Source organism: Micrasema longulum, unplaced genomic scaffold, assembly GCF_059751315.1.
Source record: "Micrasema longulum isolate JH-2025_06_02 unplaced genomic scaffold, ASM5975131v1 h1tg001567l, whole genome shotgun sequence".
Taxonomy (NCBI): Eukaryota; Metazoa; Arthropoda; class Insecta; order Trichoptera; family Brachycentridae; genus Micrasema; species Micrasema longulum.
Window position 1 is genome coordinate 46,138 of NW_028278750.1, and position 14,887 is coordinate 61,024.

The window sequence follows — 14,887 nt, forward strand, 5'->3', positions numbered from 1 at the left end:
TCCTAGGAAAACGGTGTTAAATGGTGTTGATAACACCGTTTTCCTAGAAAACCACACTCTAGTCACCTTTACGACGGCTGTCCACTGCATCACCGTTCACTACGGCCGTTAAAATACGGGCACCGCTGTCCTAGGAAACCCTAGCTTAACTAACGGTTTTCGTTTGCGCTTGCAATCCTCGACTTGAGTACATACGACCCATTTTATTGCTGTAAATTGTATCTAACTTCGTGATTGATAATCATAGAATGGTTTTTGTCCGTATGGGTGACTCTATAAGTGGGTGGCGTATTATTTCTCTGAGGCTAAACTTTAGTGCAACTCCGTTTATCCGAACTCTATTTACCCAGATCCAAATAAATAAAAAAATATTGGGTGTTGATACTGAAAACTATGCCTCTAAGAGTGTAAAGTGGGTGATAACTTATATGTACTAGCCAATGTTTTTATTTGATTTTTTATTAAATTAAAAATAAGCTACATCTAAAAATATACTTTTTGTCATTTTTAGCTATAATACTGGTTAATTTTTCGTTTTTTTCTTAGAAAGTATCGAGAATCTAGTCATCTGACAGCAATCAAAAGTATGGAAATACATCAAGCAATTTTAGACTCTTTGAATGGCTGCATTAAAGACTAAAATTGTTTACAAATTATTATCACACATTTCAATGCCGTAATTACCACAAGTTTCTGTCAATATAATCTTTAATCGCCATAAAACCGAAAAAAAAAACACGAGTTGTTTTGATGTTTCGCGGACGTAATTTCGTGATTCTTGAACTTGTTTTTATCAGTAAAATTCGCCGGCATTATTCGAATTGCGTAAAATTTTCACACCGTAATTTGTAAGAGACTCGTAGCGGCTTTTGAAAAGTGTCTTTCAAAAAATTCAGTGTATAATATTCGAGATGCGAGCAGATTCGTGCGCGGTTTGATAGATCCGTATAAGTAATGTCGATTTTTGTGTTTCCTGATTATGTTCTTGTCCGCGCACGGCCCAGCCATGACAGAAGAGGACATCGCTGGTACCAGCTTCGGGGGTAGCTTCCGGTTCGAGGGGCCGTCCTCGGAGCTGGACGACACTCTGATTCTGAACGGCGTGCGGAGCAGGAAAAAGGTTGGCGAGCTTCCCTGCTGCCCGATTTGCAGCTGCACGATCAGGAACGGAGAGCTGCAGACGCATTTGAGTCTCGAAATGGACAAGTTGACCAAGATTTCGTGCGGGAAGAGGAAGTGCGCTGGTACTCCCAACTCCTCGAGCTCCAGTTCCAACGGGCTGAACGAAGACTTGGATATTTCTGGAAGTACTGGCAGCGAGGTATACGAGGTACATACTGACTGCACAATCAATCTTCAACATTGAGAAAAAAAAGAAATTACATTCCATACAAATTCGAGCTAAAAAGTCTTTCCCAGTAGCTCAATCACAAATAGCTGTCGACGTGCTTAATCCTCCCTCCCCGGTGATGTGTAGCTAGTACACATTGCGTCTAATAACTATAATATCTTTATAAATATTGGGTTTAGATTTTCTAAATTCCTCCATAACTCATTTACGTATTGACTGAAATAATTTGTTATTAAATAATAAGTACTTTAAAATCAGTACTTCAGGGTGCCTGGAAGAATGACTAGACAGGTGCCACCGTTTTGTAGCAACAATTCACGGACAGTGTATACTTGTAATGCCGTATTAAACAGACTTCACGAACTCGGCAATAGTTATTCCCACGTATCTGATATATTTAGTGTAGGGTATTGTTCCTATAGAACAAATCTTTTGAACTTTTTCAAAGATAGTGAATGGTAATTATATTTATTTATTCATGATAACTGTACAACTGTATGAAAGAGATAGAATGTATGGGTATTGGAGCAAAAATGGATAATTTTTCAGTAAGCTGCTTATTGTATGCTGACGATGCAGTTCTGTTAGCAAGCAGTAAGGCTGATTTGCAGCAAATAGTCTCTAGAATGTATGATGTATGCCTGGAGAGCGAACTGGCGATGAACGAAAGTAAGTCAAAAGTGATGGTATTTGAAAGGAGAAGTGAGGTTATGACTGCATAATAAATGTAAACAACGAATGTCTCGAGCAAGTAGAAGAATTTGTGTATCTGGGAAGCATGTTTTCAAGACATGGAAGAGTAGAAAAAGATGTCGAAAGAAGAGTAAATGCGGGCAACAAAATATACGGAGCACTAAGCACAGTAATTTCTAATAAAAATATGTCGATCGAAGCTAAACTGGCAGTGCACAACGAAGTTTTAGTCCCGACACTTATGTATGGAAGTGAAACATGGAACTGGCAGAGGAAGGATGAAATCCCAGTGAACGCGGATGAAATGCGATCTCTTAGACGAATGTGTGGGAAATCAATGTGTGACAGGGTCACGAATGAGAAATCAGGCTAGAGTGTAAATCTGAGTCAAGTGTAATTGATAAGATTAAAAAAGGATCTCTGAGATGGTTTGGTCACGTAGAACGAATGGACGACGAAAGAATGGTAAAACAAGTATATATGGCGAAAATGAACGGCAACGTGAGACGAGGACGACCGAGGAAGACGTGGCATGATCAGATTAACCAAAATCTTAAGTCTAGTCATGTCAAAAGCAGACAGAACCGAAGGGCATGTTTGACAAGATGAATGAATGTGGAAGAAGCTAGGAATGTATGCCAGGATAGACGTGTGTGGCGGTCCATTCTCTCTGCCTACCGCTACGGGGAAATGGCGTGATGGTAGTAGTAGTAAATCTCTTATTTTTTAAATGTGAAGTGACTACACAGCACCGTAACTCGAGGGTGTTAAAAACACCTAAAAGGACAGTAAGGAAAAGGTTAAAAACATGCTAAGCATTTAAGCGATTACAATGAACAATAATGAACATCCAACATTGTTTTGAGTATGTCCAAATGCCTGCAGACTGGCTGGATTTTCTCCCTAGGGAGTTGTTCATATTTAAGTTTGTTGCAGCAGAGAGAGAAAATATTTTTCAGAAAGAAATATGGGAGACTAGGTACTAACAGGGCTTATGACCTGTTATCGGCTGCTTTAAGTATATAAATATGAATATATTAATCATTTTTTTGTTTACTATATAAATATAAATATATTAATCATTTTTGTGTTTACTATTTTTCTATTAATATGTACTTCATTGATATGTAATTATGCTTCATTTTTTTTTTAATACTCTGTTTAATTATCATGTTTATTGTAAAAAAAACAAAAAAAATTGAATAAAAAAAAAAGGAACATTATTTTTTAAAGCTTTCCTAATGTGAAATGTTTCCATATTATTTACTTTTAACCCTTTATTATTTGTATGTAATATTTGAACTTCTGTATTTTTATTAAAGTCACAATTAAAATTGATCAAGTGTTTTGCGAATTTGAGGAAATAGTTATTGTGAAGACACCTCATATGTTCTTTAACACAATATCAAAATTTCTTGATATTCTTCCAACTTAAACTGAAGGACAAGAATTTCATTTTAATTGGTAAACACCTGAATTATTCCACCTTTATTTTTACCAGTGACCGGGTTTCGTCGTGACCGACATCGTCATACTGGGGGAAATGTATTACCACTGTAAAATAGTTTCAATAAGTCTGTAAATAAATAAATATCTAATAATCGTTGGATGGAGTAACGTGCGAGTTTGTTTACAGCGCGTGCGAAGGAACAGGTCGCGCAGGCTCCGCGCGGCCCGCGGCAGGGGCGTGGTGCAGTGCCCCGTGTGCTCCGTGCGCCTGCCCGCGAGCGCGGCCGAGGCCCACGTCGAGGCGTGTCTCGCCGCGCCCGAGGAGAGCGTCGACGTCGAGGTAATCAAAACTATTTTCTTAGACAGTTAGATTTCTAAAATAATGTTTCATTTTCAAGTAGGACTGAGTCCGCTAATTTTCACAAAGTTCAAAATCTCGCAACTCGGCGTACCGTACCATGTTGGATATGAGCTCTCTCTACAAAATTGTTAATAACGTAATTGATAGCCCAGAAATTGTTGGAGGCATTTCATATCGAGTGCCTGTCCGTGGAACTCGTCAATCTGTACTCTTCGACATTCCTAACTCGATGACTAATTATTTGAAAAATAGCACTCTTCGAAGAATACAGATTACCTATAATGACAGTTTTAGTGACATCGGCATACTACATTGTAAATACCATGTTTTCATCAGATCTGTTAAAGACATTTAAAATTTATCTCCTGTTTGATTTTAACTTTTAATTTGACTCTTAATTTTATTTTTCAGTTTTAACTTTTTAATTTTAAATCTTCATTTTAACTTTTAATTTTAACTTTTAATTTAAACGTTTAACTTTAATTTTAATTTAAACTTTTAATTTTAATTCTTCATTTTAACTTTTAATTTAAACTTTTAATTTAAACTTTTACCTTTAATTTTAATTTAAAAACTAAATTTAACTTTTTTATAAACTTTTAACTTTAATTTTAATTTAAACTTTTAATTTTAATTCTTCATTTTAACTTTTAATTTAAACTTTTAACTTTAATTTTAATTTAAACTTTTAATTTTAATTCTTCATTTTAACTTTTAATTTGAACTTTTAATTAAAATTTTAACTTTAATTTTAATTTAAACTTTTAATTTTAAATCTTAATTTAACTTTTAATTTAAACTTTTAACATTAATTTTAATTAAAAAAAATAATTCTTAACTTTTAATTTTTATTTTTATTATTTTTTTTTTGTTTTTTCACAATAAACATAATAATAAAACAGAGTATTAAAAAAATAAATCATAATTACATATCTACGAAATACATATTAATAGTAAAAATAGTAAACAAAAATCCCACAAAGGCATTGCCTGTTCGTGGGTATACAAAAAAATGTTAATGAATTTTTGCTCCTATAATAAATAATGGACAGTTATAATATTTTTGTGATTTCAACTCTTAATTTATACTTATTCATTTGTACATCTACTATCTGCATCTTAATAAATTATTGTTGGTTGTGAATTTTTACTAAGAAATATAAATATTCATGGAAGCAGAGAGAGAGGGAGGAAAGTAGGGTTGGAGCAATGTCTTCTCCCTTTTATGTACTTTTTATTTAATATTCATATTTTTACTTTTTTAGAATTCAATTATTTTTCCCGTCTCCTCCTGCATTCATATTAAATTAGTGTATTGTATTAATTGTTCTTTTGTACCTTGTTTTATTATATAAGGACTGCATGATTTCTTTAATAAATAAATAAATAAATATAACCATTATTGACTTTTCAATGTATACCGGTTTCATTAAAAAAGAATTGTTTTTTAGTATGAGGGAAACCAATAGAAGACTCACAGTCTCAAAAAATTTCATCACATCACAAAATTCCATTTCATATGCATTATTAATTTTTTTTGCAGAACGATGCAGAGACGGGTTTCGGCACGGTGTACTCCTGGTGTTCGGAAGAACGCGTCCGGGCCGGGGCTCTCCAGCTGCGCGAGGGGGGCGCTTTGCCCTCAGGGGCGCACAGGGTGCGCAGAGCCTCCACAGACACGGACCTGGTAATGTCTATCTTTAAATTTATCAGCATTCCATGTCCGCTCCCTCCCCGGTTGGAGCATATGGTATCCACAAAGATCTCTATTGGCTGCCAACTCTTCTGCGTCCTCCCAAGTCACGTTCTCGTCCCGAAATTCTGACAAACTGTCGACGAACAGTCGGCAGTGGACGTCCGGGACGTCGATAACCTGATGCCTTGTAAAGTAGGCAAGCGTGGTTAAGACTCTCAGGAGGCGTCCGCAGCACATGGCCAAGCCAACCGTATCGCCTCCGGTTGATGACAGTTGTCATCGGAGTTTGCTGCGTCCGTACTCTTATTACTTCGTTCCGCACGAAGTCAAACCACCGCACACACAAGATTCTTCTGAGACACCAATTCTCAAAACTCAGTATCTTGCTGTTTTGGGCCCTAGCGAGGTGCCATGATTCACATCCGTAGAGGAGAATAGGTGTTACGCAGGCGTTATATAGGCGGCATTTGGTTTTCACTGAGTAAATATTCGATCTCATTTATATCAAAATTTATATTGATGTTTAAACATAGGCGGAATGGTGAATTTTAATGAGGCCGGAGATGGGTTCGCGTCCCGTAGTTCAGACGTGAAATGCTGACATACTGCAGGCATTTATAGGGCTTATGACTTGTCTAAATGATCCCATTGAACACTGTGTAACATTCATCCTTCTACCTTTCTTTGAACATTGACATTTCTTCAATTTTTGTAAGGGAAATAAATCCAATGAGACTTCCATATTTCCTTGTTAACAATGATTGAAAATAGGAATCAAGTTTTGGGGCTCTTTAGTGCTTACACGCTTTTTGTTTGCAGGTCGTGGACGGAGACGATGACATTCTTTTGTACGGACCGCCACAGTATTCCCCGGAAAGGATCGCTCCCGAGGTCAGTACGGAATATGAGGCAACGGACGCAGCGACCGTATGTTGAATCCATTGGCCGGGCCGCATACAGTTCATTTAGCTACGCTGCCTTACTGCTGACAGCTTATGTCTGGATTACGGAACTCAGGAAAACACACAGGAGTTGGCCATATGCCTAGTGATGATGCCTGTAAATTCAATTTTACAAATTGTGATTATTTTGCGTCAGGTGTATAGTTGAAGCACATGGTGTCCATAAATGGCTTCTCTGTCAGCCGCCAACTCTTTGTGTCCTCTCGCGTCCCGTAGACCAGCCACTATCAGCAGTAAATAAGTTTTGACACAGCTTTCAGAGGATATTCACAGTATATGGCCCAATCAACTAACTGTAACGCCTCCACAGACAGTTGTCACCGGAGGTTGCTGCGTCCATTCTCTTACTTTTGAAAAAATATTTTTTATAATAAGTTTTTTTCAGGTAAGTGTCGTCAGAACGAAGAATACAGTTCTGTACTCCTACTCCCCCTACTACTGTACTGTATGGAAATATGGAAATGTAGGCATGTACGGAGTCACTGGCCGGTTTAAAAACCTGGTTGTGGTCCCGTGGCCGGTGTCGCGGACTCACGTATCACACTACCACAACTTGATTCCCATTTTCTAATAATAGACGTTTTTTATTTATTTATTGAAATCTACAGTCATATACAATAATACAGTTCTAATATAATAGGTACTTAAAACTAGACTAAAAATGATCTCAAACTTATAATTATCAATATACGTATGGAATTCAAAAACATAGGCATTTTGAAGTTGATGTATACTTCATTAGTGAGAAGCCAGTCAGAGTACAACTCCACAACATGGACTCCTTACTCCTTACTACAACTGTCACCAAAATTCTCAGCAAAGAGTCCAAAAAAATTCTTACGGTACATAAATTTTGAACTTAGAATCAGTCATGAATTTTTAAATGACGATTTTTTACTAAAAACATGAAATTTGTTAAAACTTAACAATAGGAGAAAAATTATAGACATTTTAAATTTATTCAAAATTGTAAATTCAATATGGGATTGCCCCGAACTGTAATCTCCCATCAACTTCAGGGTGCCTGGAAGAATGACTAGACAGGTGCCACCGTTTTGTAGCGACAATTCACGGACAGTGTATACTTGTAATGCCGCATTAAACAGACTTCACGAACTCGGCAATAGTTATTCCCGCGTATCTGATATATTTAGTGTAGGGTATTGTTCCTATAGAACAAACCTTTTGAACTTTTTCAAAGATGGCGAATGGTAATTATATTTATTTATTTATGCATTTCATAATATATATATTATAATATAAATATATATATATATAAATTTTAAATCTGACAGAGTGATGTTTGTGTAATCTATATTTTTAAATTTTGTATTGTTCACTGGAAAAGTCTTAGGAAAAAAAGCATTTTTAACATACGACATTTTACTTATTGGTACATTGAAACAGGTGGTACCGCCTACAAATCCTGGCTGGCACATGTATTGTCATTAAACCAAGCAGCAGTGTGATTCCAAGATGGGAATATATAAGTCTAGGAAATTACAGGGCTTATGACCCGTCAGAGTCTAGAGTCGATTATTGTAATGGTATCTATGCAGGTCTACCAATGAACAAAATGACTCGCCTACAATCTGTATTGAATGCCGCAGCGAGACTTATTTTCGGAATCTCTAAGTTCAGTCATATCACTCCACTACTTCGGGAACTACACTGGCTACGTTTTCCTCAGAGGGTCGAATACAAACTCTGTCGGCTTATGTATAAGTCACTGCACAACTCGGCTCCGGAATATCTAAGGGAATTATGCATTCCAGATGAACTAGCTGACAGGCGTCTCACGCTTAGATCAGCTACGTCGACGGCGAGAGGAAAAGTTATTATACCTCTACGCAAACAGCGCACTAAATTTGGTGAACGCTCATTTGCGGTCGCAGGCCCTACGGCATGGAATGCTCTCCCAGCGGAGGTGCGAGGCTGCGAAAGTGAGATGATGTTTCGGAAAAGACTTAAAACCCACTTGTTCTCTAAATCGTTTGAATGAATCCGTAGCACGTGTCAACAAAATAAATAATTTTAATTAAATTACAAATTTAAAAGCTTCAATTAAATTAACTTAACAATAGAATCACCATGTAAAGCGCCCTTGAGGTATTTTATTACGAAAATGGCGCTGTATTAGTTATCCATAATAAATAAATAAATAAAAATTGGCCGGTTTAAGTGGCCGCTTCAAACACCATTTAACATCATTGATTTTGGTTTGCAGGAAAATTTTTTCGAGGGACACGCCAGTGAAGAGACATCCCAGACGCCCCGAGACGACGAACCCGACGATGGGACGTCCGTCGCCCTGCAGCTGTCCAACCACTCGCACCACAACTCGTTTGATGTAAGCAGCGAGCTTTATAGAATACAAATATACGTTCTTCTCACAGCCGGTCGAGGCCACACTGCACTAAATTGTTATTTATTTATTTTATTTTATTTTAAACAAAACAAACAAACAAACCATCACGCCGTTTCCCCGTAAGGGTAGGCAGAGAGGATAGAACGCCACAACACTCTATCTTTGCATACAGATCTCGCTTCCTCTACATTCATACATCTTCTCGTGCACGCGCGCCGATTATTCCGACTTTTGACATGTCCATCTTTAAGTATTTGTTGGATTTAGTCATGCCATGTCTTTTTCTATCTTCCTTTATTTCTGCATCCATCAACATTCGCATTGTAAATATTCTTAGCCGTTCTCTCGCTGTGCATTCGTTCTGCGTGTCCGAACCAGCGCAGAGCTGCTTTCTTGATTTTGTCGATAATGCTCGTCTCAGCCTTACATAATGTACGGATCTCGACATTTGCGCATCTATCGTACATAGTTTTACCACACTTTCGCCTGAGAGATCGCATTTCGACGGCATTCAGCCTTCTTTCATCCCTGTTTTTCCAAGTCCATACTTCGCTCCCATACATCAGGGACGGGACCGGGACTCCGTTGTGAACTGCCAATTTTGCCTCTTGTGACAAGCATTTATTTGCCAAGGTCGATTTAAGTGCACCGTTCACTTTGTTCATGTGAACAACTCCCTAGGGAGGAAATCCAGCCAGTCTGCAAGCATTTGGACATAATCAAACATTGTTGGTATAGGTAATATTTAACTCTCAAAGGACTGCGGTAAATAATCCCTTTGCGCGCGGTGTTGTAACATCGTGTTACCACTAGTAAAAGATGGAATATTCTAAAGTTTAAACATTCAAAAAAAAAAAAAACATAAAGACATACTTTTTAATAAATCTATTCATAATTTATAATTTAGCCCTGTAATTGCAAAATAAATTAAAAATCACAAATACGCCGCTCATATTACGCGCGTGCGTCCCCCACAACTGTCATCAACCGGCTGAAGACTGAATCTGTTTTAAACAACACCCGCCGCAGAATAGCGTCTCTGTCTTCCTTGTTATGATTTTTATCTTCGTGCCCTCTCTTGTATAAGGTATCTGAATAGATGTGTTGCTGAATTAGCGGACTCATTCTTCGCGTAGCATGGATACATATTTTTCGTATTAACATTTAGCATAGTTATACAAATTGTACTTTGCAAATCGGGTGTGAAAATGTCCATTTTAAGATTACAGAAAATACGAATTCATTATTCAAAAAAATAAGAGAGATATATCAAATCTTGTATCCTATTTATTTATTTATTTATTAACGGACATTGTCCATGTTTACAATTTATAAGGTTTAAATATTACAATAAAAGAGTAGTTTAAAACATTTAAAGAAAAAAGAAAGAAGCATTTACAAACATAAGGGACATCGAGACAAGATCTGGACTATTTATTTAGTGCTCGTTTAAATCCTTGTAAACTTAAACCAAAAAAGTCCAGATCCTGTCTTGAGTTAACAATACGACAAAGGCGGGTCATTGGAGAATTTAGGCCATAGTTTGTTCTATGCTGATCGATGAACAGTACTTCATTGTTTCTCAATCTACGAGTCGGAATATTGAATTTTACTTGTCCCAGTAATGATGGAACATCGATTATACCATTTAGTATGCCGAACATATATATGGAGTCAATATTAGTTCTACGTTTTTGTAGACTAGAAATATTTAACATCGACTCTATTTCAGCATAAGAATAATTATCTCTCTCTAGTCCGAGCATCCACGCTATTTTTTGAAGCAAGCGATGTTGGACTGGTTCAATGTGATTTATGCGATTGACATAGAATGGAGACCAGCCCACTATTCTAGGAGGCATATTCTAGAAGAGGGCGAACAGTCGAGCAATAAAGAGTTTTGATTGTACGGACATGAGTAAAATCAGAGGATATTCTGTTAATGAAGCCAAGTAATTTCAGTGATTTATTTACTGTATGTCGACTAATGTGACATCACAGCCACACAAGAGTTGAAAAAGCAATATAACGAGAAGATTTTAAACCAAAGGCAGTTGATAAAGTTTCAGTAAAGCGATTTTCGCAGTAATACAAATTTCAGAAGAAAAATCCGATTAAAATTAATAATTATATACAAATATTCAATAACATTTAGAAAAATATAGTTCAGTAATACCTATTCATCGAAATTACCAGATTTTCCCTGATTTTCTTTTTTTTCCACTGGTTTTCAGAGTCAACCGATAGTTCTGGCCCTCAAAGACAGAGTGAGGGAACTGGAGTCTCGACTGGCCAGCAGAAATAATCGCGCTGAGGTATTTCTATTATTTATTTATTTATCTTATTGCGTCCGCGTGCAACGAAGAGTGCACTGTTCTGTGAGTGAAATAGAGCCGGAATCATCGAGTGTTTTCGAGTCAACCGCTGCCCGTTTGATTCCCGAGATCCCGGGTTCGTCTTCCCGGTTCACGCTACCCGGCTTAGCGGAGTCAACCTCAGTAGTCCCGCAGGACTTTCCGACAGGTGTTGGAACGGAGATGCGAGCGCAATTCTTTCAGAAAATTACAAAAATTAGAAAATATAGCATCATAAAAAAAATCATAAATAATGTTTGGATAATTTTTGTGAAAATCACCTCAAGGGCGCTGTACAATAAATAAATATCCCAACACGTCTCGCAGCCACAGAGCGCATGGACGGTTGGGACTCTAGTTCCTCGTCTCCAATTATGATATATATGAGCTAGATAACAGAATGTCTTGCAGCTACAGAGCGCATGGACAATAAGAAATCTAGCCCCTATTTACATTTTTATTTTTTAATTTTTTATTTGACGATGAAGTTTAGAGTTTAAGTGATATTTTAAAAACGAAATAAAAAGCAAATTTATAAAATTAGAAGTTAGATAACAACAAGTCTCGCAGCTACTGGGCGCATGGACGGTTGAAATTCTAGACCCCATTTACTAAATTTAGATATTTGATAGTTGATAACATTTACATAATATGATAGCAATATGTTTTTTTTTTTAATGAATTTAAAAAAAAAACATGTCCAAATAATTTTATGCAGGCACTTAACTTAAACACGAAAATAAACATTTTTATTTGCGTAAAATGCGTACAAAACCCACTTGTTCTTTAAATCATTTGAATAAATCCGTAGCATGTGACAACAAAATAAATTGTTTTAATTAAATTACAAATTTAAAAGCTTCAATTAAATTAATTTAACAACAGAATCACTATGTAAAGCGTCCTTGAGGTATTTTTTTTACGAAAATGGCGCTTTATAAGTTATCCATAATAATAATAATAATGCTTATTATAATCTCAGGATTATCGACCATACCGCGCAATAATCGATAAAAATGTGTAGTCAAACACACATTCCTTCTAGTCTCTAAACTGCTGTAGCCGAGCCGACCCTGGAGAGACTCGGCCGGGTAGAGCCGAGGATAATACCCGCACTCTCATGTAGAGATGTCTCGGAAACTTCTTTTGGATTTTCTCTATCGTAGGAGAGTGTTTGAATGAATGACGTCATGCTGGCCAATATTAACTATTCGATTTCATATTTCAGACCAAGTGCCTTATCTGCATGGGACCTTATTCGGAGCCTGTAGTCTCCATAGAGTGCTGGCACGTCTACTGCGAGGTATGTCAATTTCTTATTCAGAATACACGCATTGGGTATCTTTTTAGTCTACGGAAATATGACCACGTGTCTGATTATCGTAGGCAACTGAAATGACTCAAATTAGACATGGGGGAGACTATCACTTCTGTTCAATGTACTTCAGTCCCAACGCTTATCAGTTCATGGTTTACCTCTTCGTTCTAACTCACAAGACATCCTCTCAATACCCATCCGCAATTCCTCTTTCTTCTCTAACTCGTATAGTGTCCATGCGGCTCCACTGTGGAATCATCTCCCATCCACCATCAGAGATGTTACTACATTATCTCTGTTTAAATCATGTCTGAAGACACATCTCCTTTCTCTTCCTCAATCTCTCCTCCTTTCTTCTTTATTAATTTTTCCCATTGGGTAATAGTATTGATTTAAGGTAATTTATAAACAAATATAATTATTATTTATATCACTACAGAGATGGGTAGAATTTTTGTTTCAAGATTATGGATATTGGAGCGTTTACAGGGCTTATGACCTGTCATAGGTTGGGTTCAAGTGGCCACTTTTATGTAGAATTCTACAACATTCCCCATTTCGCTTATTAGCGAATATCCATATCGGTGACATTTTAATACTTAAATACTTAACCTCAATATCAAATACATAGATGGCGCTCCAAACGCGCTAGCGAAAGCTTTCCCTGTTTCATGACATATATACTAAAACCAAAAATGTCACCGATATGGATATTCGCTAATAAGCGGAATGGGGAATGTTGTAGAATTCTACATAAAAGTGGCCACTTGAACCCAACCTATGACAGGTCATAAGCCCTGTAAACGCTCCAATATCCATAATCTTGAAACAAAAATTCTGCCCATCTCTGTAGTGATATAAATAATAATATACCTACTACCCCTTGGGATAAAAAAACCCAGAATTGTGTGTGTATAAATATGTAAATATATATACATACCAAAATAATATTGTGTAAAATATAATTATTTATATTTTTGTATTTTTATTTGTTTATTCATTATTTTTCCAAAACAAAGATTAAGCTGTTATTTTTTGACAGTCGTTTGAGTAAGTTTCTATAAGTGTTTGTGTAAAAAAGATTTTTGTAGAGAAGTGAATTTTATATAATTTTGTTGATTTATATGTCAAGCATTGTATTAAAAAAAAAAATTAACACGCCAGATACAAATGATTTTCGTGTGTCAATATAAATCACTCCTTAAACGTTACTACAAAGTTATGTCGTCACTTTTGCTGACGGCTGTCCTTCCAATCAAGCTATATTTTAAGGACTATAGATTCAATGACCGTTGTTATAAATTTCTGATTTTTCGTTTCTTTCAGAATTGCTGGCTGGAGTCCCTCAGAGCGAAGAAGACATGTCCACAGTGTAACGCCATAACTACAGCGTCCCACCTGCGGAGAATATACATATAATGCCCGTATTAAACGACTCGGAAATGTTCGGCACAAATATTTTACTTAAGCCATGTCCGCTCCCCGGGTTGAGGTATAGGTAACCCAACGTAAGTTGAGGCCAACAAACACATGGGAAAATATTTGTGTAAGTGTATCTGTATACACTTCCGAAGGGGTGGTTTCAGACTGGAATCGATTCAAGCCCAGTCTTCCATTTCGGTCGACCAATATGAATAAATTTAATCAAATATAATATTGGGACTAGAGATGGGAGTTTCAGTTATTTAAAGAGAGTTTCCTGTTACTGTTTCGTAAATTAAACTGTTTTGTGCAACAGCTTAAATCGGCGTCAAAAAAATTAGTACAAGCAACTGCTGGAACAGTTTCACAAAAGTTAATTAAACTGTTATGACAACAAAATAAATTGTTTTAATCAAATTAAAAATTTAAAAGCTTCAATAATTTTTTTTTATCCATAGAATCACTTTGTAAAGCGCCCCGAGGATATTATGAAAATGGCACTAAAAGTTATCCATAATCATAATAATAATATGATTATGATACTTGTTACGAGCTATGCCGGCTCAAAAACCTGTTTTTAAGAAACAGTTTTCTACGCCTCTTTATAAACTGTTTTTTTAGAAACAGTTTTCTACGCCGCTTAAAGAAGTTTTTTTTTAAGAAACAGTTTTCTACGCCACTTGAAAACTGTAAAAGTTTTCCACTGTGAAACAGTTTTCTACGTTACTTGTAGAATTGTTTATTTAAGAAACAGTTTTCCACAGTAAAACAGTTTTCCATGCTGCTCGAAAAACTGTTTTAATAAGCAGTTACTACGCCATAGAAAAAACTGTTTTTTTAAGAAACAGTTTTCTACAGTAAAACAGTTTTCCATGCTGCTCGAAAAACTGTTTTAATAAGCAATTACTACGCC

General features: G+C 36.3%; 1 protein-coding gene across 1 annotated transcript; it reads left to right on the forward strand.

Moving 5' to 3' along the window:
• The first annotated feature begins 574 nt into the window (after positions 1-574).
• RNF220 (ring finger protein 220) lies at positions 575-14,377 on the forward strand. The gene is made up of 8 exons (XM_088236542.1): positions 575-1,330; positions 3,681-3,833; positions 5,398-5,541; positions 6,370-6,441; positions 8,740-8,862; positions 11,115-11,195; positions 12,463-12,537; positions 13,879-14,377. The coding sequence occupies exons 1-8, from the start codon at positions 980-982 to the stop codon at positions 13,969-13,971; spliced, it is 1,092 nt and encodes a 363-aa protein (XP_088092668.1). The 5' UTR covers positions 575-979; the 3' UTR covers positions 13,972-14,377.
• Positions 14,378-14,887: the final 510 nt, after the last annotated feature.